At 42.9% G+C, this 24,371-nt stretch overlaps 2 protein-coding genes across 3 annotated transcripts in view; one reads left to right on the forward strand and one right to left on the reverse strand.

Annotated features, from left to right (window-relative positions):
• The window catches only part of SNX18 (sorting nexin 18), a 15,608-nt gene extending 2,070 nt beyond the window's left edge, over positions 1 to 13,538 (reverse strand). The window contains exon 1 of the mRNA XM_081212907.1: positions 11,738 to 13,538. Coding sequence (XP_081069033.1) covers positions 11,738 to 13,424 — 1,687 coding nt within the window. The 5' untranslated portion in view covers positions 13,425 to 13,538. The remainder of the gene's footprint in view (positions 1 to 11,737) is intronic.
• A 791-nt stretch (positions 13,539 to 14,329) lies between these two features.
• ARL15 (ARF like GTPase 15) overlaps positions 14,330 to 24,371 on the forward strand; it is a 182,177-nt gene continuing 172,135 nt past the window's right edge. Inside the window, exons 1-2 of one of the 2 annotated variants that reach the window (XM_081213203.1) lie at positions 14,330 to 14,349; positions 16,460 to 16,646. In XM_081213203.1, coding sequence (XP_081069329.1) covers positions 16,599 to 16,646 — 48 coding nt within the window. In that variant the 5' untranslated portion in view covers positions 14,330 to 14,349; positions 16,460 to 16,598. The remainder of the gene's footprint in view (positions 14,350 to 16,459; positions 16,647 to 24,371) is intronic. The other variant, XM_081213206.1, reaches the window with a different exon arrangement.

Consider the following 24,371-nt stretch of genomic DNA (forward strand, 5'->3'; position numbering starts at 1 on the left):
GTTTGTTGCAACGGAATTTGTACATTTCCAAATGGTGTACACTTCACAAAGTTCTGCCCAGGCGTGGCTCAAGTTTTCTTTTCAGCACCTTGGGTGGGAAAAGACACAGGCAACCTCATATCAACAGTGTCCCAGAAGGTTGTATATCCTCACAGAGAATTGTGGAGAATGCTGACAGCATCGGATACGCTGAGGTCAGGGGGAGAGACCATTGTGGCAAATACCCCTTGAAATGGGGACCCTAAGCAACTATCTACCTCTATGGTCAAGTAAGTCCCATACTAAAACTTTTGTTTTCTTTTTGTACAGTAAGTAGCTACAGTAGGATTTTAACTGGCAGCTCTATACAAGGATGATTTGGCCAGCTTGGTTCAAAAAGGATGCAGCTGCCACCAGATTGGCCTAAGCCACTTCCTGAAAACATGTGAGAACCACATGCACGCCAAATCCAGTTTTAGAGCACTTATTTTAAAGCTTTTAGAATCCTTTCCGCACCAATTTATCTGCTGAAGAACTCTTCCAAATTGCAAGGGATTCTAGAGTATGTTCTCCTATGCACAGTGAGTTCAAAGTACATTGACAATTCTCAAGAGTGCTTTTGGAAAACACACTCAATACTCCCCTAGGGGTATGCATAAAAGGGAAAAAACAATTATGGTGGAAAGTTGCTTTCCAGGAAACTTTGCCATTATTGATTTTCTCACTGAGAAGCCTAAACTTGGAAGGAACGCTAGGGTCCTGAGGTACCAGAACAGTCTGAAAACTACTGCCTTACTGGAATGATAGGACCAAAACATAAATCTAATGAATGAATGAATGAAGAAATGAATAAATGAACTGGCTAGGTCTGGCAAACAAAGAAGAGTCGTAAATCTGTAAGGTATATTCAAAAAAAGCAAACAGACAATGGATGAATGGGTTAGATATCACTTGCATATTTTCCATTACCACTTCTGAGTCACACTGAGTCACAGAGAGCTCACAGGATCTTTAGCGAGACATTACTGAGAGATGTATAATTTTGAGTCACTTGACTGCTTTAGTTGCACATTTTCAAAACAATTGTGGATCAGAACTTCAAAATCCGATTAACACAAAAGGTGAGCCATCTCCCTGAATAAAAATGTTTGTTTAACTAGTAAAACAGATTTAGGCTACGTTTGACGTACATACAACATCTGGTTGTTGTCAGACAAAGAGTAAGCCTTATTTGTTTTGAACTTTTTTCATTTTAAGTAGTAGACATGCATTTCCAATTATTTATGCACAATATGCACAAGTAATGAGAGAATACTTCAGCTAGGATAAACAATGCAAGCTTATGGCCATACGTACCCTGCACTGGCACACAGAATGAATAAAACTTACCAACTGAAACAATGAGGATTTTATCAGAACTCTACCAACTAACTTAAGCCTGCAGTAGCTTTCCATCATGGATCGTGGACCACCTGCTTGCAAAAAGTGAGGCTACATGATGTATACACAGCCAAGACTCAGCTATATGATCATAGTAGAGCTATAGTGAAGCTTCTACATGCACAAGAAGAAATGATGCAATTGGCTAAAAATGCCTTCTCTTGGCCTCATGACATTCCTGTTTCCCCTTGGCTGTTGCAAGCAGTGTTCTGTTTTAAGTATTTCAAGATGTATTATTCTTAACAGCAGTTCTCTTTTTAAATAAATAAAAACTAACATCTTTTCTTGTTTTCTGGCTTACTTGATCCTGTAAATAATACTTCTAATAGTTTTCAGACCTGGATAAGGCTTGGCTGTATTGCTGTAGGAGCTAAAAATGTTTTGGCTGGCTTTTCATCAGAAACGTAAAAACAAAAGTCCTAATAAATATACTGTAGCAGTGCCATGCCAACTGACAGTGGATCTGAAGGAGGAACTAACAGAATCATTAAATGAGCTTTTGAACTTGCAAATAAAATTGCTATATTTTAAAAATACATAAATCAAGAATGTTAGTATATTTCCTGTAGGCTGGTTGAGGTGACATCACCTGGTTACCAGCACTTACAGGCTGGAGAGTGCTACTTCTGTGTACTATAAACTCTCTACCAATCCCAGCAAAAACTTTCGTATGGCAGTCAAGAGTAGAAACAAGTATATGTTTTGGCCCCAAAATGATCTGTTTCATAAATCTGATTTTAACATCACTAGATGCAAATCACAAACTGCAGGACTCTTAATGGATTACAGAGTACGACACCTGCCTCAAGGAACAATTTGAAGAGGACTCTGTGCAATTCTGTTTGTCCTCCATCAGGCATGGAAGTCACTGAATGTTAAAAAATATATAGTAAAGAGTTTCTCTTCCTGAATTCTAAATCAAACTATGTAAAAGCAAAATGCAGGTGCATGTATAGGCACACCAGCTGAAGATATGTACTAATCTTACCTCAAGTTATGAATACTTACTTATTAAAAATTTAAAAACAATAATTATTTGATGGAGAACCCCCTCTAGTAAGAATCTCTAATCTATATAGTGGAGTAGGCTAGATACAACAGGTCAGGATTTGGACCAAACAGTGGTAGGCAACCTGTGCCCCTCCAAATGCTGGATTTCATCTCCCATTTGCCCTAGTCAGCATGGTTAAGGATCAAGGATGATGGGAGCTGTAGTCCAGCAACATCTGGAAAGCCACAGGTTCCTCTTCCCTGCTGTGCAGCAGTTTTATATGACAAACTTTAAAATCCTAGGTCAAAGCAGGCAAAATTAGCCACCTTCATTTAGAATCTTTAAACATTCCTTTAAACCAAAGGAAGAACATTTATGGCTTTAGATTAAAAACACTGAATACTGCTATACAAATCACACACTTTACTTAATGCAGAAATACAGTTAACACAATTGGAAATGGAATCAAAGCTGTTAAGTCAAATTTTCATCTACTTAATATTAAAGGGGTTAAGATCAAAGACCAAATCACTTTGAAATCACACTTCCAGTTAGCCACTACACTGTGAAAAAAATATGCTAAAAGTGACAGTCGCTAATGGTCTACCACAGCCTTCCCCAACCTGGTCCCCTCCAGTTGTTGGGAGTACAACTTTTGTCATCTGTGACAATTTGACATTCCAGCTGGTGCTGATGGAGGTTAGAATCCAACAACATCTAGAAGGCACCAGGCTGGGGAATGCCCATTCACCCACACAACAATTCAGATGCTGCACTTAGTATTATTGAATAGAAAATTCTGGTGCTTCTGCAGTATCCTAGCCAGCTGAATCATAAAGAGCAATAGTCCTATTGTGTTCACTGAGACTATCCATGCCAACTTACAGAACACTATGACTCATACAGGTTTTGTGGCAAGATGGTTACCTTAACTCAAAACAAGTAGGCTTATAAAAATGAAGTTGCAGCTCAACATTAGCTTTTTCCTTCCTTCATTTCTTCCTTTTTTTTTTAAAGGAATGGGAATTGGGAAGTTTCACAAGGATATCATTAATGACAATGGATGACACCCAACTGTGCTGGACCACTTGCGGAGCAGATTTGCTTGCACTACAGGAGTTCCCCTTCCCCGCCCACTATGTGATCTAGGTTTGGGGGACCCTGTAGCAGGGATATAGGTGGGGATGGGAGCAGCTGGGAAGGGAAGAGAGGAGGGTTAAGTCATGCTGAATCTACTCATACAATGTACTTTATCATCCTAACTTTACAGCATTTTTAGAGTCACTCATTCATAAAAGTTGAAATGGAAGTGAAGTCATAGAATAGTTATCAACCTCTATTTGCTACAATGTTATTTTTTCTTAGAGATTTTTATTTTCCCCCTTTAAAACACAAATACCCTTCTTTCTTATTCAGCAAATTTTAAAATATAAAAAACTCAGAGTGACACATTGCAAATTCTACTATAGTGGACAGTTTAGACTGCCATGGGCATATGCAGCAGTGTAAGGGAGCTAGTGTAAAAAAACCCTGTGTTTCTATTTTAACTTTTGGAACAAACACCACCCTAAATTTTTTATCCTGTCAATGCAAGTTTTTAAATGTACAGTGGTGCCCCGCAAGACGAATGCCTCGCAAGACGAAAAACTCGCTAGACGAAAGGGTTTTTCGGTTTTGCGTTGCTTCGCTAGACGAATTTCCCTATGGGCTTGCTTTGCAAGACGAAAACGTCATGCGATTTTTTTCTTAAAGCCGCTTGAAGAGGCGCAGTTGTGACGGACCGTGCTTCACAAGACGAAAAACATCGCAAGACGAAAAGACTCGCGGAACGAATTATTTTCGTCTTGCGAGGCACCACTGTACAGGCTTGAGAATGGAAAGCTAAAATCAGTGGGGGGTGCAGCTATTTGGGGTATCCACCAAGTTGCTTTTATTGTAGCACTTCTACTTCAGAACCCTTTCATCACAGAATTCAGAAAGTACTCCTTAAAACCCATGAGAGTTCAAAGATCAGTGTGCATAGTCTGTATTTATTATAGAATGTAGTCTGGTTTGAGAATAATTTGACCAATAGTGTACACACACCAGTAGGAGTTTTTCTTTACAGTGGTGCCCCACAAGACGAACGCCTCGTGAGACGAAAAACTCGCAAGACGAAAGGTTTTTTCGTTTTCGAGTTGCTTTGCAAGACGAATTTCCCTATGGGCTTGCTTCGCAAAACGAAGCTTGCCCCCGCACCCCGGACCTCTTTAGAAGCAAGGGGCGGCAGGGAGAAGATCGCTTCTCCCCGTTGCCAGCCCCGCAATCTGGCGCGCGCCTTCCCCTCTGTCCCCTCCCCGGACCCCTTTTGAACCAAGGGGCGGCAATGGGGAGAAGCGATTCTCCCCGCTGCCCCTTCCCTTGCTTTAAAACAGGTCCCCTCTGTCCCCGGACGGTCTCCATAGGAACGCATTGATTGATTTTCAATGCATTCCTATGGGAAACCGTGCTTCGCAAGACGAAAAACTCGCAAGAAGAAAAAACTTGCGGAACGAATTAATTTCGTCTTGCGAGGCACCACTGTACTTCCCCCAGTACCAAATCCCCCAAAGGGCATTGTCACTGGTGTGCCTGTATACAGTATCCCCACCCTTGCCCCAAGATCCTTTTTAAACTGCTCTTGTGCAATCCCCAACTGCTTTCTGAGCTTTTACAGAGCAGTTATGACATCAGTTTCTGTGTGTGCTCACTCCTCTAGCTACTGGCCACCAACCTGAGCTTTCAGGCTGCAAAGAAAATAATGGTCTTTGATGTTACAAAGTAGGGGCCAGATTACTTGCTCCTTAAAGAAAGCCATTCAGTATAAGTGCTTTTGTAGTTTGTTTTGTCTCCTGATGACTGCAATTAGTGTGGGACACATTATCTGCATAAATCTGAAGGCAGATGTAGAACAACAGCCTTGCATCAAACAAAACTCGAGTTTGCAGTCAGGTTCTGTGGATGAAAATTCAGATCAGAGGTTTCCACTTTTGTGCTGAAACCTGATCCATGAAATTCATTATCTTTCAACTCTGGCAAAATGTCACCCTGATTTGAACTTTTTAAATTATCAGTTGCTTCAACATATGTTCCAGCTTTAGTAACAGACAGTTAAGAATTTGGCTGACAGGTTGTTGTTTTTTAAACAGACATGCACTAGGAATTGTAAATGTATTTCCTAATAAAGTTGTAGGTGGTGGTTTCTGGCTGAAATAAGGAAACACTTTCATGTTACCACTTATGAAGAAACCCCTTTCCTTCACTGCAATACCATCACACATCCTAGTCCACTACTTACAAAACTACACTCCATGCAAGAACAGGTACAAATGCTTAAGGAACCTGACTCGTAGTTACGCAGAAAGAAACAATGCCTGTGGGAAACAATCATTAGGAACTTCAGCTATTTCAAAATTAACACACAAGGCTTTCGTAGGCCCAGTAGCAGAAATGTACTTATTCAACTGGACTTGCAGCTTGTTTCACCCTAGTGGATTGTGATGGGCAACCTGTTAATCCTTTTGTGCTTTTATGCTTTCCATGCAAACTGAATTTACAGCCTCTCTAGTTGGCAAAGCAGAGCTGGGAAAAATTTCTGCCTAAATCCCTAGAGAGCCAGTTTGAAACCAAACACCAGTCTAAGTTAACAGTGCTTAGTGCAAATTGATTGAAATCATTATCAAGGTACTCATCATGTTTAGATTTCCATGTTTTTCAATGTTCAAACTACTGCAATTGACTTACAAGATGAAAAATCTAACAATTTCCCTCAATGCAAATTATTTTGGTACATAATAAAAACTCACAAAAACAAACATTTCAGGAGTTCATGCCTGCTTTAGTTGACCATATGTGAGCTGCTCTGGAAGCTTTTTTGGCTCAAGAGCGGGGCATAAATGCTCTAAATAAATAATTTATTATTATTTATTGAATTTATATATCTCCTACACCTGGGGGTCTCAGGGTCTCATTATGAGTGACTTAGGTGACAAACCAAGATTTATCATGAGAGTAACTTCACTTCACTTACTTCTGAGTACACATGCATACTATTGTGCAGTTGAGAATTTTACGAGACTTTGGGAAAGTGTTTCACCCCAATACATCAAATATTACTGGATACTTTCTTGCGAAATGTTAGAACAGTATTTTCCCCCAGCTTTTTCACTACACACAAAAGGACCAATGCATCATTCTCAAAGGTTTGTAAATTTTAGTTTAGCTTTCTAGCCAGCCCTGATATATGCTTGTCAGTGACCCCTGTGCTTATGTCAGAGAACTTGGAGGACAGGAGCTATGGCACAAAATCAATGAGAGCCATATTTGTGTGCCTTCTGCCTGATACAAAATAGATGAGAGATCCATCTTCCACTCCCCACCCTCCCCCAGTTGGTAAAGAGAAGAGTAGGAGGGTCCACACATGTGGCACTGCGGATGGGAATTCATCTTTGCTGTGTGGGTATATGGAAGGCTGCTCACTTCCATTAATAACATTGCAGGGGTGGGGTGGGGAGTGGAATGAAAAGGAAGTTCTCAGAAATATTTTCACACAGGCAATGCATCACTTTTGGCAAGCTAAAACCCTGAGAGAATGTTTCATTGGTCTAAACTACATTACAGTGCTAAGCATGGGCTTTAAATCAACTTTAGTCTTTAATGGAGTTTGTATCTATATGAATGGGCTACCAGGATAACTGGAAGAGAAACTAGCACATTATCTATTAACCTTTAAGATGCCTCCTATTGTGCTGTCATGTATGTGAGCAAGCATGGCTTGCTTCTCAATTCTATACAAAATTTCATCAATGATTTGATAAACTACGCTAACTTAAAATAGATTATTACCATATTCCATTTTCAGCAACCACATAAACACTTTCACCCACACCACAGCTGGCATTTAAAAATTCATTTAAAGCTGTTTACTTGCTTAACTAACTATACTGATACACCCTGTGACCAGTCACATTTATTGCAGACATAAGTGAGGGTCGTAAGTGAAGCTCCTGGATACCTGGTGTTATTTCCTTTAACCCTCACAACTTGCACAAAAAAACAGTCTAGCTGTCATGTCCCCTAAACTATGGACAGAGATGCTCACAACAGCATCTTAATGCACAGATACATGTGGAAAAGGGTGATCCTTCAACCTTGCTCCTAAGTGTAAAATGTTTCACAGGTCAAAACTTGTACAGTACTTTGAATTGCACTAGAAACAGACTGGAGTATAGTGGCATAGCACTGGCCTAAAATGCTCATAATGCCCAATCCGTTAGTGAGCTACCAGCCACATTTGTACAGGCAGCAACCATTTTGCACGTGTTCAATTGGCACATGACTGGGTCATTTTGGACCTGGAAAATGGTGTAACAGGAGTGGGGCATAATGCGGGGGGGGGGCTTATGCATGCTCTGCAGACATGCGCAAGGGCCAGGAACTCTACCCCGGTTGCCTGTACTAAGTGCAGGTTCTGTATTTTCTTCAAAGGCAGCTCCACATATGAGTAGTGCATTAGAGTAGTGCAACCATGCAGCCATGCTATCTCTGGACAAAGAGGGTTGCAGCTGGCATACCAGCCTAAGTTGGTAAAACTTAAAAGCAACTTGCACTTCTAATGACAAATTTGGATCAAGCAGCACCTGTAAGTGACAAACCTGTCCCTTCAGGAGACATGGGACCACATATAGCACAGGGTGAACACTGCTCCCCTATTTGGTGACTGACTCAATTCAATTGTGATGTCCTAGACATGGTAGATGCCAGCAATTTTATCCTTGATTTGTTTTTTTTAGGTTGTGCTAAGTTTGCAAACACATCACAGTGGACCTCCAAGAGTTGAACATCGTCAGATGGGCAGAATGCCCCACACCATCCCAAAAAACTCCAACAGACAGTAATGTGAGGATATATAACAGTGTTAGAAAAGAACTGCTTCTTTGCTGTCATCACAGACACCGAGTAGACTTAATAATGAGCTCTAACACTGTAGATTCACTTCAAGTCTTCTACCATTTGCACTCTAGCCATCTTCCTACTTGTTTCACTGCTCCAAGGAATACCAAGGAGCTTACTGAGTTCTGCCCAACATAAGTACTATTGCTAATAATAGTAATTATGTGGTCATGAAAGGCTCTGCTGATTTTATTACAGGTTGTATTTATTTTATATTTACACACTACCCTTCTTTTAGAAGGGCACAGGGCAGTGTATATAGGTTTAATCCATTTTATCCTCACAACAACCCTGCAAGGGATTTACTCAAAGTCAATAAGTAAACTCAAATCTGAGCAGAGCTCTCAGCCTCTCATCTCCAACTCCAGAGCATTATCCACTATATACACTCCATTTTGATAAACAGCATATGGCTTATATACTTAGAAAATGAAACAAATATTTTTGAGAAATTGTTTAAGCAGTAGCATGCTATGTAAGGATTTGAGTGAAACACTGTAAAATGCTGACAAATTATTGAGGAAGTGGGTCAGGCATGCATCATCTGTGACTCAGCAAGCCAAATGTAGGTCGCCAGGCATGTATACTAGCCTAGCAAGATCTCAATAAACCTCCTGTGGGTTTGGACTCAAACAGGGCCTTCTCAAACACCTGGCAGGTCACTAAACATGACCAGTAGGTTGTGCTTAGTTTGAAGGGGCACAGGTTGTGCTGGCATAATCTAAGGTACTGCATCTTGAGATAATGTCAGCAGAAAACTCTGCGGTGGGTTTACATCTAGGCTGATTTACAGTATTTAGGCACACAAGTAATACATGTAAGGTGGCCAAGGAACAGCTTGATAATATCTGCACTACAACTACTTCCATTTTTAACTGGCTTAGTGCCTGCCAACACGAATCCATGGCACACATTAATTCTACTCAAATGGGCTGACTTACAAGCCAATCTTTTCAAGAGCTGGCAGGTATCCATTATTGCTTTTTCCTTCATAAGACAAACCCTTACCCCTATCCATGTAAAATAACTTGTATTTAATCCAGCTACAATTACCGCCCCAAGCGAAAGCACTTAAATGATAGTGAAAATGATAGTATGTTTTCATATTTTAAATGTTTTCTGAATTATGATGATAGTGCGAATGAATAGCATCAACCATGTCCTTTCTTGTAGCACGATTGTAAAGGCACACAGCAATCACATTGTCCCTGAAGGTGCAGGCAGCATTTCAAATGAGTTTGAAGAATGGCACTGTAATGCAATACATAGCCTATAACCTGATAGAAGCAGGTATTCCTTCAAATGGCAATTTTTGAAAAGTTGTCTATATAAAGATTAAGAATCATTAAGAATCATGAAGCACTTGCATGTTCATGGTCCAACTTGCATTTTGCTGCAACTACTGTGAGAAATTAGTGTTCAAATGTGAAACGTAGGTTAATAGTATTCTCAGAGTGTCATTATCTTTTATCATCCATCATTTACACAATTGGAAAACCTCGTACTATAATCCATTGACAAAACAAGTCAACCTCTATTAAGGTCAACAGCATTGATTACAATGTATTTGGCATTAATATACAAATGCAACCATGAGAGCATTTATCAATACACTACCATCAAATGCTGAAAAGGTTTATTAGCAATGTATTTATAGGCTCCTAGCATGTAATACTCAAGTTACAGTTGATTTCAAGAATAATTGTATATTCCTGGAAGACCTACCTCAACAGCTTTGAATGTCATGTGAAAATTCCCACCTCTCTTTTCACTGTGTTTTGTTATATTAAGTTTTTCTATCTGGATGAAAAATAGTCCTGACTGGAGTGATAACCAAAAAGGATGGCATTTTTATCCTTGGCCCTTGATATGTGGAACACATTAACTGATTAGAGCTGCACAGAGAAATTAGACACCAAGGTGATGAACACACTGTCAAGAATGGGTACTAACTTCACAGCTGTATCTGCACAGAGGAAGTCAAACCTCATCACATAGCTCTGAATTGTATTAGATTGTATTGTATTAGATTTCATTTATGTAAACTGGCCTAAAATCTAAAATAGAGAAACATTAGATCAGTAGAAAACCAGGTGCAAGGAAACAAAGAGAATCCTACATGCCTTTGAAGAAAATCCACCCCGGAAATGTTAGGTACTTATGTACTAGATGGCTGTACATCTATGACCAAATCTTACAAAGTGGTTATGGGAACAAAGCCCAAGCATCCAAATCTTACAGGGACTGAGAACCTGCAGCCCTGCAGCTTGTTGTTCAACTCCCAATTCACATCAGCTGTACTCAGCAGGGCCAATGGTTAGGAGTGGTGCAAGTTGCAGCTGAACAATGTTTGGAGGGTCACAGGCTCCTCATCCCTAATGTGAACCTTAAATCCAGACAGAGCAGAGAGTGTATTTGTTTTTTCTAAAAAGCTCCTTTGTGATACACATTAATGTTCATTTAATTAATGATCCAAACAACTCATATGTGGCTTGAAATTAATTAAAGTGTTCTGTGGCTGAATTCGCCTTGCTAAAAAACCCTGAAGCTACTCACAAGGTACACAGTAAGCAATGGTCTCTCTGACACAATTAAACAAGTATACTCTTTTAAAATACTGCTCAGTACCTCACTACACTCCTGTTTTACAAACAAACACAAATCCTGAGTATGATAGGCAAGTAGAGTTTCCCGCTTGGGGGAGCAGGGTAGGGTAATAACATACCATTAAGGGTTCGAAACAAGCTTCCTTATATGCAGCACTTCCTTAATAACTTGAGTCCATAAATCCTAGCAGAAGAGGCTAACTTCTGAGGCAGAATTGTCTCCAGTGTTTTACCAAAATAAGCATATTGTGCCACCTTAAAGACTAACTATTTTATGCTGCCATAGTCTTTAATAAATTTATGGCCCAATCCTATAATGCTTACTCAGAAGTACTGCAACCAGTGAAGTTTATGCCCAGTAGGTGTGCAAAGGACTGTGGCCTAAAATCAAATCTAGAACCAAATTTGACATGAGGTTATCTTCAATAACTTGGCCCATTATATATACATATTGGTACAAAGAGGAGAAAAAGGCAAACATTGGGGGGGGGGGGAAGGCAATGTAATCCTGATGGCAGAACCTATGACATTTCCATACAAAGGTCAAATGTATACTGTACAAGATTAGCACAGTGACCATTCATTATTCGTCTTTGAGGTGCTACAGGACTGTTTAGTTTTGATGCAACAAACTAACATGGATATTATACTCCTCTGGAACATTTTACTACAATAACTCAGAAGTCTAACTTCTATTATACAAATTTAATTGGGTGAAAGAGGTAAGCTGATATAGTTAAAACTACATTACCTTTCTGGACATGGATTATGTCTGGGAAATTGGCCAGATGTCCTTGATACAGAGCTAACAAATCCATCACTGGATCGAGGTCCTGTCTGGGTTGCTCCGCAAAGAGTTCACCAATAGCATCATAAGCTTCCCCAGTGAAGGCAATGGCCTGATTGAGGCCAACTGAAAAAGCCTGCTGGTCCATCTCAAAGGCTTGGCTGAGGCCCTTGAAGGAATGCCCCACTTTCTGGTACTCCTTCTTGAAGCCAGTAACCTGCTTGCGAGCAAACTCATTGACTGTCTGGTTCAGCTGAATGGTGCTGTCATCCATCTTCTTGGTGAAGCTCTTGAAGCCATCGACTTTACTTTCCACCTCCTGCAGGTCCAGAGCAGCAGGACCACCAGCAGGCACACTAATTGTGAGGAAGAAGTTAGCACCCACCATCTCGTCCTTCTCAGCCTTCCGCTTGCCCTGCTTCCAGGCCTTCTCATCGGTGCTCGGGCAGGTGAGGAAATGCTGGAAGGCATCACACTGCGCAAGCACCGGGTGGCTACACATATGGTCCATCCACCAGGCGAGGCCTTTGCGGCGTTTGGAGATGAAGTCCTCCTCAAAGCGCCCCGTGGCCTGCTTCTCTGGCAGATGCGGCACCGAGATGACCGGAAACTTCTCCACCAGGCGCCCATAGAGCCAGTCAAAGTGCTTGTAGCGCCGGTGCACCTGCTGCCCAGTGTGGCTTGGCACCAGCTTGTAGGCGATGTAGCTCTTCATGCCCTTGAATTTGGTCTGCTTGGTGGGGTCTTCGATGGAGCACTGGAAAGGGTAAGGGTTCTCCTGCCACTCAGGCCCGTAGGTGCCCAGCACCACGCACAGCTTGTCACCATCCTTCACAAAACCCGACGCCTCTCCGAGCACGAAGGCCTCGCCACCGGATTTCACAAAAGTGGAGAAGCGGTTCAAGTTGCGGCTCACCGTGGCCGAGCTCTTGGCGCCACCGGCGGCCGGGTGGTGCAGGTGAGCACCGGGCTGGCTGCCCCGGGAGCTCAGCGACAGGTCGGAGCGGGTGGAGAGGCGGTACCTGCCAGAGGAGCCACCGGGGCCTCCGACCCCCATCCCTGCATTTTCGTAGTCCGGGTACGAGCTGCCCAGGACGCCCGGCTCGTCCGCCACCGTCGAGCTGTCGTCCCAGTCATCGTCCCAGTCGTCGTCGCTGCCTTGGCTGGTCTGATAGGAGGACCCTCCGTAGGAGGGAGGCACCGCTTGGAAGGAAGAGAAGCCCGACGTGGCCGGTGGAGGAGGCAGCAGCTGGAAGGGCTCTGCCGGCGGAGGGAGCTGCTGGTGTTGCTGCTGCTGGTGGTGATGATGGTGGTGCTGCTGCTGGGCCGGCGGAGGGTTGCTGAAGGCTGTGGCGGGCGACGTCGCCGCCACCACCGCCGCCAGGGGCTCGAAGCCTCCGCCGGGGACATTGGCGTAGCGGGCCGGGGCCGGCACGGGCAGAGGCGCGGGGGGCTCGGCCACGGGAGCTCGGATGACCTGCACGTAGGAGGCCGGGAAGAGGCCCCGGTCTCCGCGGCTGTTGACCCCCTCGAACCAGCCCTCGATCTCCTGGTCGCTGCACAGGCTCAGCACCTCGTGCTCCCGCAGGGAGATCTCGCCCGGGTTCTCCGACTTGAAGTCGTACAGCGCGCGGGCCCGCAGCAGCGCCATGGTCCCGCCGCCGCCGCAGCCCAGCCGGGGATGGGGGACGCGGGCGGGCCGCCCCACAGCGCCGCCAACCAAACGCAGCTCACGCCCCCCAACCCCCCGACCCGCAGGTCCTGCCCGCCCACTCGGCTGGCGGCGCTGCTCCCTTCGCCTGGAGGCAGCAGCGTCTCCTCCGCCTCGCCCGCCGGGACCCTTTTATTCTCCTCACGATTCGCCCCTGCGAGTTCTCTGCCTCTCTCTCTGGGACGCGGCGGGAGCGCCTCCCTTTCTTTCCCAGGCCGTGTCGGCTGCTGCCCTCCCTCAGCGACTGAAGGAGGGACGAGGCAGCCCCGTCACTGGTATCGCCAGCAGCTGGAGTCCCCGCTTCACCTCGTCCGAGTCGGCTGGCTGGGCGGAGGGGTGTGCGCGAGAAAGGCAGAGGGAGGGAGGGAGGGAGAGGAGTGCGCGCGCGCGCCCGCGTGTTTGTGTGAGTGCGTGTGTGTGTGTAGAAGGGGCCGGGCCCGGGGGATTGTCCCACGTCGCCAGTTTTGCTAATCCAGAGCCGAGAGGCAAGGACTGGGGAGCCGAGCGCAGAGCCTCCGCCCCCATCGATTGGGCCGGGGGCGAAGAGGGAGGGGGCGGGCTGCCGTTTGGGGGTTGTGCTTCCCGTGGCCCCCGCCTGCCCTCTGGCGTTTGCCTTGGGAGAAGCCGCTGCATTCGAAAGGCTTGAGGGAAAGAGAGCGCGCGCGAGAGAGGGAAGAAGGCGGGAAACTGAGGAGATATTTACTTCAGGAAAAGTGCCGAGAGACCTAAATTAGGCGGGTAAAAAGAACAAAAACAACAACAACTCACCAACATGAGCTACGACCCTGAGTAGGGAATGGCACACACGCACCCCCCAATCCCCCACAACATAGTTCAATTTACTTACGGGTAAATTTAGGATTGGGTTATTTGGCTGAAATTCAGAGTTGCGCAGTCCCACTGAGCACAGTAGCATTCCCTCGACAGTAAACACTCGCAGGATTGGTTTGCAACTATTATTATTATTATTATTAATATTTGCAGCGTTACATTCAAATTGCTATTTAAATCAATATGCTTACAGTTTCACATTGCTTTATAGAAAATTAGGACAGAAATGATTTATTTAACTAGTTACTGGAGTTATGGTATGCTATACGTGTTATTAAACTACAATTTTTGAAATAATGTTTAAAAACAAACAATTATAATCTCCAAAACAGCAGAACCTTTACTGAGGGAAGATAATCTATTAGGTTGGTCCTATAACCTCAGTTCCCCCCCGGCTGCCTTCTTACTTATAACCATCTTTGTGGGTCTCCCTGTCTGATAGTTTCCTTCTCCTTGTCTCAGGTTGCCTTTCTCAAACTCAGCAGTGAGAAGGATAGGTAAAGGTAAAGGGACCCCTGACCATTAGGTCCAGTCGTGACCAACTCTGGGGTTGCGGCGCTCATCTCGCTTTATTGGCTGAGGGAGCCGGCGTACAGCTTCCAGGTCATGTGGCCGGCATGACTAAGCTGCTTCTGGCGAACCAGAGCTGCGCACGGAAACGCTGTTTACCTTCCCGCTGGAGCGGTACCTATTTATCTACTTGCACTTTGACGTGCTTTCGAACTGCTAGGTTGGCAGGAGCAGGGACCGAGCAACGGGAGCTCACTCCTTTGCGGGGATTCGAACTGCCGACCTTCTGATCGGCAAGTCCTAGGCTCAGTGGTTTAACCCACAGCGTCACCCGTGTCCTCTAGTGAGAAGGATAGACAGAGACAAAACTAGAATTAGTTGGCTGTGCCCTTCATGGCATCTGGCCCCACCTTCCACTGGTCTCTGTGCTTTCCATCCTCCTAGACCCAAAAGGCACCAGCCACCACTGTGAGTAGTGGGGCATTCCGCTACGAAGAATGACTTGACTTTCATGGCTACTGGCTACACTTCAGATGACGGGGGAGAAAGATGCTCAAGATGGGTGAAAAGATAGATCTGGGACAAGACAGCCCATTAGGAGACTGCAACTCCTTTAGGGCTGTAAAGATCAAAAACAGCACTTGAATTGGGCTGGAAAACCCACTAGGAGCCAATGAAACTGACACAATGCTGTCGTGTTATGCTTGAAGTAGTAAGCTTCTGTTAAATATTCTTGGTGCTGCATTCAGAACTAGTTTAGCCTGTGAATGCTTTTCAAAGGCAGTCCCCCACAGAGCACACTGAAATAGTCTGAATTGGATGTTATTAAAATGTGAGTGAAAATGCGCATATCATTGCTAACCAAGAAAAGTTTCAGCTATCATCACAGACCTAAACTGGTAAAAGACACCAGATGCCCCTGGCAGTTGAATATTCACAGACAGCATTAGAGCCAAGACTACCTTCAATCTATGAACCCAATCAGGCTGTAACCTACTCCTAGATCAGGTGATTCCCCAATCATAAACACCTCTCTTATCCATATTAAGTTTCACTCTATTTGCCACCATCCCTAAATCACTGATCACAACCTTAGTTCTAGTTACAGGTAGGTAGCAGACCAACACAACCTTAGGCTCAAGACACTAAGTGCAACCCAAGGTGTGATGGCCAGGAGAAGTGGAACCAGGTGTAGATGACACTTTACTCCAGATTTCCTAGGTGACTTCTCAGTGGTTTCATGTAGCTGCCAAATAGCATGTGGACACAACGGATCTGCTCAGAATTGGGACCCACCTTTAGCCCAAACATGAATTTGAGTACGCAGTTCTTAATTGTTTACAATATATGTGTATGGTGGTAGCTGCAGAATGTTTTTGTAGTCTAAAGCCTCTGAGGCTGCCTAACCTTCAAGTACCCAGGGGGTTGTGGTGCATCCTAACTGCTTGTTCTGTCTAGTCCCTGCCCAAAGCTAAATCACCAGTTGTGACAATATAAATCGAATACAAAAAATCAGAAATTGTGACGAAGAAGATAGAAATTCAGACCATCAAGACTATGAGTGGGATTTGGGGAAAATACCAATCACATAAACCAACATAATAGAAAAAAACTTCTTATTTTTCTATATCTAGGCTTGTATATGGGCAAGCATGAAGCCACACTGAGCCTCATTTCTGCATCCTACAAATGACTGAATAGGAGGAATTTCCTTAGTTGTCTTGCAAGCATGTGCTTCCCATAGGCCAACATAGGACATAACCAGGATTTCTCATGCACTTTCCTCCACTCTGCAGGCAAAACATGAACTCCCACTTCCAGGTAGGAATTGTTTTCTGTTACTTACTGAGTCTCTTCCAAAGTACAGGCAGCAACCATTTTGTGCACATACAATTGATATTTGACTGCCAATGTGTGGGTTTTTTTAGACCAGGAAGAGGGTGGGATGGGTAGAAAATGTTTGCAGAATATCTGAAGAATCATGTTAAACAGATTAAAATGTCAGCAGGGCTGGAGTAAATTCAGCGGTTTAAAGTATATAAAGATATAATGAAGAGGAAGGAGAATAAAACATGGAATAACCAGAATATGCAGCTGTAATGGGTAAATATATAGAGCCATGGAAAGGGGGGGGGGAGTAGATGATTATGATTGTATGAGTAAATTGAATGGAATGTGAAAAAATTTAATGAAAAATGTGTGTGTGTGTGTGTGTGAGTAACAAAACTCATGCAAAATTGTCGCATCTCTAGTTTAGTGCTGTACCATTAAATCTGAAGCATGGTTGGGAGCATGCCATCATGACACTGACCTTGGTGGCATACAATATGCCACCTATATGTATTTATTTGGTTTGTATCACTCTGTTCTTCCTCCACAGGAGGTCAGGACTTCTTATAAGTGTCAGCTGCTTTCAAACTACTCTCTGGGCTGTACTGTTACCTCTATTTACAAAAGAAAAGAAAAAGGAACTAGAAAAAGTTCAGTTTCAGTTCCCTAGTGGCTTGTGTTCTAAAGGATTTCTTGATTCATTCTATTTTAGTAAATCTACTGGATTGCATTCTTTAATTTCATTTTATAGATACTTTGTCTGAATAAAGCCTGCAGGTTAAGATTTTTGTACAGTGGATGCTTGGGTTGCGAACGTGATCTGTGCGGGATGCAGGTTCGCAACCCGCAGCGATGCGTCTTCACACGCACGGGTTGCGATTCGGAGCTTCTGTGCATGTGCGACCGCCAAAACCTGGAAGTAACCTGTTCAGGTACTTCTGGGTTTCGGCAGTCTGCAACCTGAAGAAACGCAACCTGAAGCGTCTGTAACTTGAGGTATGACTGTATTTGTTTTTTGTTTTTTTGAGTGTTGAAATGTAAATATCTTTATTGTTTTAAAATAAATACATTTATGCCAGGAAAGCAAACAAACCAACATACAATCAAATAAACAAACTATAAATTGACAAACAGACAGTAACAATATATGAAACAACACAATTCTTATAACTAACATTCTTTGTACTCCCAATGATGTGAACGATTGTAAAACTTGTAAAACAATAAATTAAAAATGACTTCCAATTAGTCTCGCTGTAGGTTATCTGTTGATTATCTTATACCGCACAGTTACATATTTCTTATATAGAGATTTTTGTATTTGTTTACAATTTCTTTTTGTAATGCAAAAATAATTTTGACACTGTTATTAGTATAAGACATTTAATTTGTATTGTATTTTGGAATTTTTATTTTGTTCATCCTCAAAACTCTGGTCTCATATACTCTTCCATTTTTGTAGTAAGTATAACATTGGTTTCCGTGTGCTGCGCTGGTGCTGGCTCGCCAGCTGCAGCTTTGTCACGCTGGCCACGTGACCCAGAAGTGTCTTCGGACGGCGCCGGCTCACGGCCTCTAGAGCGAGATGAGCACGCAACCCTAGAGTCGGACATGACTGGCCCGTACGGGCAGGGGTACCTTTACCTTTACCTTTATAACATTGGTCACTGTTTCCATATGGCAATGCAGTATGTCCAACTTCAGTCCTTGACTAAAAGGTGGGGATCAGAATGTATGCATAACCAGGATAAAAAAGGGGACAGAATGTATACATAACGAAAAACAGTAGTAGAAATTATAGAAATTATAATTGGTTGTGGAGCACAGGAGAATATGTCTGTATTTGAGGATGATTACTGGCAGTAAGGCAGAAGCAACAGCTTGGTTTTACTATCAAGTCTAAGACTGCAGTGGGAGAGTGCTTTCTGATTTTGTGCACTTGTACGGTTCCAAGGGTGCCAATGTGGTGGCAACTCTCCTGATTTAGTCTGGATGTACACACTTAGAGTCAGTGTAGTGAAGAGGTTAGTGATGGGTTTAGACTAGGTTCAAATCCCATATCAGCCACAAATCATGTTGAGTTACGTGAGCTAGCTACCACCTCTCATCCTAATCCACCACAGAAGATTGTTGTGAGGATGAAATGGAGGGGACGTTGTATGCCACCCTACCTCATTAATACTGTGTTGTACTGTGTAACGGTACAACATAACAGTTTCAGAATAGACCTCTGTATGTAATAGACCTGGCTGTGTGTAGATACATAGTTATACTCTGGTTTTTTCCCCACCAATGTAAATATTGACCACCTTAGAAAAATGTTAAGAGGGTAAAGCTGCAGAAATAACTTTGTGGATTGGAAGGATTGGGTTGGAAGGATACTGAAAATGGGCTTTGAGTTTGCACTCTGTCCATAATATAAATAGACTTCACTGATATGTTTTATATATATATATTATTGGAAAACCTCAGTAACACCAGTGATATAAACTTGACTGGTCATGTGTTTTATATGACCTTGTCATGTGTATTTGCTGTTGTTGTCAGAGCACTCTCATGAGTTTTTTGCTCCAGGGGAAAAATAATTAATGGGCTGCCTGGAAACATATAAGCAAGTAGCAGGCTGAACAGGGGGACACTTGTTAATTTTGGAAATTTTGTTCTGTGTTCAGCAGTGCTCTGAAAGTTGTGTGAGTCTCAGTCAGATATTTGGTGCAGGGAGAGCTTTAAAATTATGGAATGCATACAAAATGTTTCTAAGTAAGGTCTCCAGTACAGTACACCACACATAAAGTTTAAAGTATTAAAATCAACACAATATATTCCATCTGTTTAAAATAAAAATCTTTAAGCTGCAACTCTCAGCCTTCATACTTAGAACTATGGCATTGAAATCAGTGGAATGTAGTTCTGATAAATACTTAACATATTGCTAGGTGATTTGCGGAGCAAAGGACATTGTCCATTCTTCAGTGTTCATTTTAAAACACCATGAAATGAGTAAGAGGTGATAAAAGGTAGGTGCAATAGGTGAGGGAAGGCAAAGGTCAGTGCAACAACAACATAAAAGGTACAAGTGGGACCTGCAACAAAAAGTTGCACCGTGGAGTACTTCTGTTCAGTTAACCATGCTTTTTTCTATGCTGTTCCACTCCATTTCCCTTCCCAGTTGTTTTACTGCCCCCCCCCCCACCATTCCATTGAACGTGCTCATTCCAGACTGGGATTTTTTTGTTTTCCCTCTCCCCTAAAGTTTTGTGCATTTCTGCAAATCATGGGTTCCAGCAAATCTGCTGATATAACTCCCTCTTCTGTCTGGGTGGTAGTATTCTGCCATTCACCCCTGAGCTTCCGAAGTAGCAGGACTGTTAACAAGATGATACCATGAAATATTGATTCAATTTGTGATTAGCAGTGAGATATTTAAACCTATTTCTTTTATAGAGAACACAAAAGAAATGTTTTTAATGGATGTTCCCAACGAGGTGTCAAGGCCTTTGTGAGCAGATGAAATAGTTTTGGTAGCCAGACTCAGGGTAAATTCAGATTTGTATGTTCATTGCTCAGAGTGGAACTAAACTTTATGTTATTGACATTTTTAGTTCTTGTGTAGATAATAAATAACTTGGGGGCAGCAGCTGGTGATAAATCACCATGGGACTATAAGGAAGGGGGATTTAACTCATCGTTTGTGCTTTAACAAAAAATTGGAGCTCCCCTCCCCCAGAAAGAAACCTGTTTATAATGCTACACAGGACCATGACATGGGCAAAGAGTTAAAGATCCTCTTCCTCTGGACTGGCCAAATACATTTTACTGCCTGAAGCAAAGTAGCAAATGCTCCCCCCCCCCCGCCTCCCACCAAATTAAGGAACAGAGCATCCAAGTCAGGCTAGTTATTTGGGAACCTGAGGCAGAAAATCCAATAAGCATCTCTTCCCCTCCTTGACAGCAAAAATACAGTAATAATAAAGCTCCTGAGCCAAGACATTATGATTCATTCTTTCTCTTACAGGATGGCCCTTGGTTTGTAGCCACTAGCTACACTTGTGTGCTACAGTCTTTGCTAATACTGTTCCCTTTCCCCATGTTTTCTCCACTTCACATCTAGTATGTTGCTGGGGGTGTAGGAAAAACAAGAATAAATTGTTGGCTTGAAACATCACTTTATTTACCCGCTTGGAACTTGAAGAGAAATGAACAACCCAAAAGTTGTGTGTGGCTCCCAAGTCGCAGGATAGCTACTACCAATCTGCTATACCTCTGAATTAATGGAATCAAATAATTCATCTACAATATTTCAGTTTTGTGATAGGGTAATATGTTGTTGTTGGTTAATATTCTGTGATAGGCTACTGTGATAGATGGAGTGTGTGTGTGTGTGTGTGTGTGTGTGTTGGACTAGATCAGTTGGGGAAACCATGACTCTTGTGCAACTGCCTTAATTACTAACCAGTGTCCATTTTTATGGAGCTGGAGCTGGAGCTGGAGCTGGAGTTCCTGCCTGACTCTTATCAGTGATCTGGACATAGACCTGGGGGCTGCAGGGGCACCAGATGGGGAACCATATCAGGGTCAGAGCCAGAGCTGACTGCTGAAGATAATGAGACCATTGCATCTGAGGCTGTTGGAAAACAGCCCCCAGAAAAACCTCCCAGATCACTGGATCTATAGGGCTAGAGCCCAGCCCTGCACAGCCACCTTCCCCTGAAAAGCCAGATGTCTCCCACCATATATCACCACTCCAGCAGTTTAGGGAGTGCACCAGAAGAAAGGCTCTGATACACAGGGAGAGTGCCCGTCTTCATGCAAGAGGATTGGCCCTTAAGGTTCCGGAGTTCTCTACAGGGTGGTGGAGTCTGGAGGAAGTAGTCCGGATACAATGGCCTCAGGCTACTTCCAACCCTTGTTGGGATGAATTGCTTACTCTGAGCTATCTGTGGTTTGGGTGCTTAGCCTTGCTGCTCACCCCCATCCTTGCTGTGTTCTCTGTGGGATTTGGCATCAAACAAGTATGAAACAGCTCCTCATCCCTGGACTAGATGAATTCAAAGGAAGTAGTGCTACTTTAAAAGAGCATGATTTAAACTTCCAGGAGAAACAAAGTATACTTTCAGTATATTATGAATTGGCTTTCTTTGTTTTAAATTATTTTATTTAGCTCTAATTGTATCAGTATTTCATACAGAACTTTAGAAACTAATGTACGTAATACCACTAGGGGGCACCAAACGTTTTAGAAAATCAAGCTACCAGGCTAAAAGCAGAGAAAATATATACTGCACCGTAATACATGGTCTTTCAGCAATCAGTGAAAATAAATGCTGAAATATATTTGATCACCAGTAATTTTTTATCTTATATACATTTGAATAGAACTTGGATTTTGGGGTTCAGCTGAACATGAAAGTCTTGATTTTGAGAAACAGCTATAGCTATCCTTGTAACTTTTAACTTTCAGTTCTTGTGAAATTTATTCTTTGTGTAAAGAAATGGCTCTATCCTGGTGATACTGCATGTATTGGATATAGAGGCAGGGAACTCAAAACCTCACATGCTCCTCCGCACTACTGCTATTTCTTTTTGCTTCTGCTGGCACTTGATCTTGCAGTTGTAGTGGATAGCCAGAGGAAAATGTCAATGCAGTGTGCAGCAGCTATAAAAGCAATAAATTCTATGTTAGGGATAATCAAGAAATGGATTGAAAATTAAGCTGCCAGAATTATAATACCATTATACAGATCTGTGGTGCACCCATACTTTGAATACTGTATTCAATTCTGGTTGCAAGTGGAGATGTGAAGGAGCAGGAAAAAAGAACAGAAAAACCAAGAAATTTCCCCCAATTTTTCAGTTTCTTTCCCTGAGCCTTCTTCACATGTCTAGCCACCACACCTCATAAAGGATATTGCAAGTCTTGAAAAGGTCAGCCAAAATGATCATGTGATGGGAACAACTTCCCCATAAGAAAAGATTACAATATTTGGAGGTCTTGAGCTTAGAAATATGGTGACTAAAATGGAACATGATAGAGGTTTATAAAATTACTGATGGTGTGTAGAATGTGGATCAATAGACTTTTCTCCCTCTAATAATACTAGAACAGGGGACATCCAATAAATTTAAATGTTGGAAGATTCAGACAAAAGGAAGCATTTCTTCACACGGCACATATTTAAACTATGAAATGCCGTCTTACAAGATGTAGTGATGAACACCAATTTGTATGCCAGGGAAGAGGAGTAGCACCAGCCCACTCCTGTCTGTCCCTACAGAAGCAGGGCAACTTGCTTTCCATGGTGAAATCCCACTGATACACACATGTAACATGAAGTCTAATAGTCTAGGCATGTGAGGAAGTATCGCTTTGAGACTGGTGCAAACAACTCCAACAGCCAATTTTAAGAGATTTTATTAAAAGGGTTAAGAAGGCAAAAGGGAATGGATGTATGAGACGGCATGTTCCCATTTCACCACATGAGGCCCTGCGCTCCCCCCCCCCCCACTGCTGAAGCATCCCTTACCTAGGTTGTGCAGTGGTGGCATGAAGTGGTGATGATGCTAGCAGGTTCTGGTGAGCTCTCATGAGATCTTGTCTGAAACCAGTGCTGCTGCCAGCAGCTGTGGGCACCCCCAGCTGGGGACCTACAAGGGTTCTGCCTTGGGGGTTTCTGCTGCCCGAGGCAGCTGCTTCACCCCGCCTCATGGGTGGGCTGGCACTGGGTGTATGAAAATAAACAAACATTTCAATTCTACCTATCCTAATATTACTACTTACAAACAGTGTTTCTTCGTGGACAATGTAGTATCTTGGGTGGTCAAATGGAGGTTGAGGGACAAGGAAGCTCCCATTGATGGCAATGGAAATGCATCTCTAAGTTTCTTGAACCTTTTAAAAAATGCAAAAAGCAGCTGCAGGGCAGGGTAGGGGCAGACAGGCTCAGGATTACAGGGAGAGGGTCAACACTTTCCTCCTTGTTGTGGTCCCTTTGAAAATCATTGCCCCAAAGCAATGGGAGGAGGGAAAGCTGCAATTTGCATCAGGTGCTATTTGGCCCTGAAAACCCTTCTGAGCCAGACTCATCTTTGAGGTGTCAGAAATGAAGTTATGAAACTATTCAATAAAATACATTTTTACGGATTGTAAGCCACCTTGAGTACTGTAATATGAAAAGGCAGTTTACCAGTGAAAAGCAAAATACTATTTTGCAGACTTAGTGCTGACACACACACAGATCATTCCTGAGTTCATTATAAATAATAACTCAAAGTATAGTTTTCACTGTATTTTATGAGAGGTGATTTGCTTTGCTCTAACCATATGCTTTAGAATTTTGAAAGAGTAACAACAGAACATTTCCCTGGAAACCAGAGTTACCGGTTCTGCAGATATTTTGAACTTGGATAAGTAATTTCTGTTGAGAGTTGATACCATGTGTGGTTTTGAGATGAGGAGGGTTTAAAAAAGTGGAAGTACATCAGCATTTCTCATCGTACAGTTCTTCTAAGACAGAAAAGGTACGTTGTCCAGATATCCAGATGAAATACAGATTCTAATGTGATGTAAGAAAGAGGGTAATTTATTTGACTGAATATGAAAGTAGTCAGGGCTTATTTTCAGCTGGAACTCACTTCTGGCACCTCTCAGGTGGGTGCCATTGCCATTATAAGTGAACAAGAGAGACGTTCATGATGAGTTCCAGCATCTCTTTTTCT

The sequence above is a fragment of the Podarcis bocagei genome (assembly GCF_964188305.1).
Source record: "Podarcis bocagei genome assembly, chromosome: 11".
In the NCBI taxonomy this organism is placed as follows: Eukaryota; Metazoa; Chordata; class Lepidosauria; order Squamata; family Lacertidae; genus Podarcis; species Podarcis bocagei.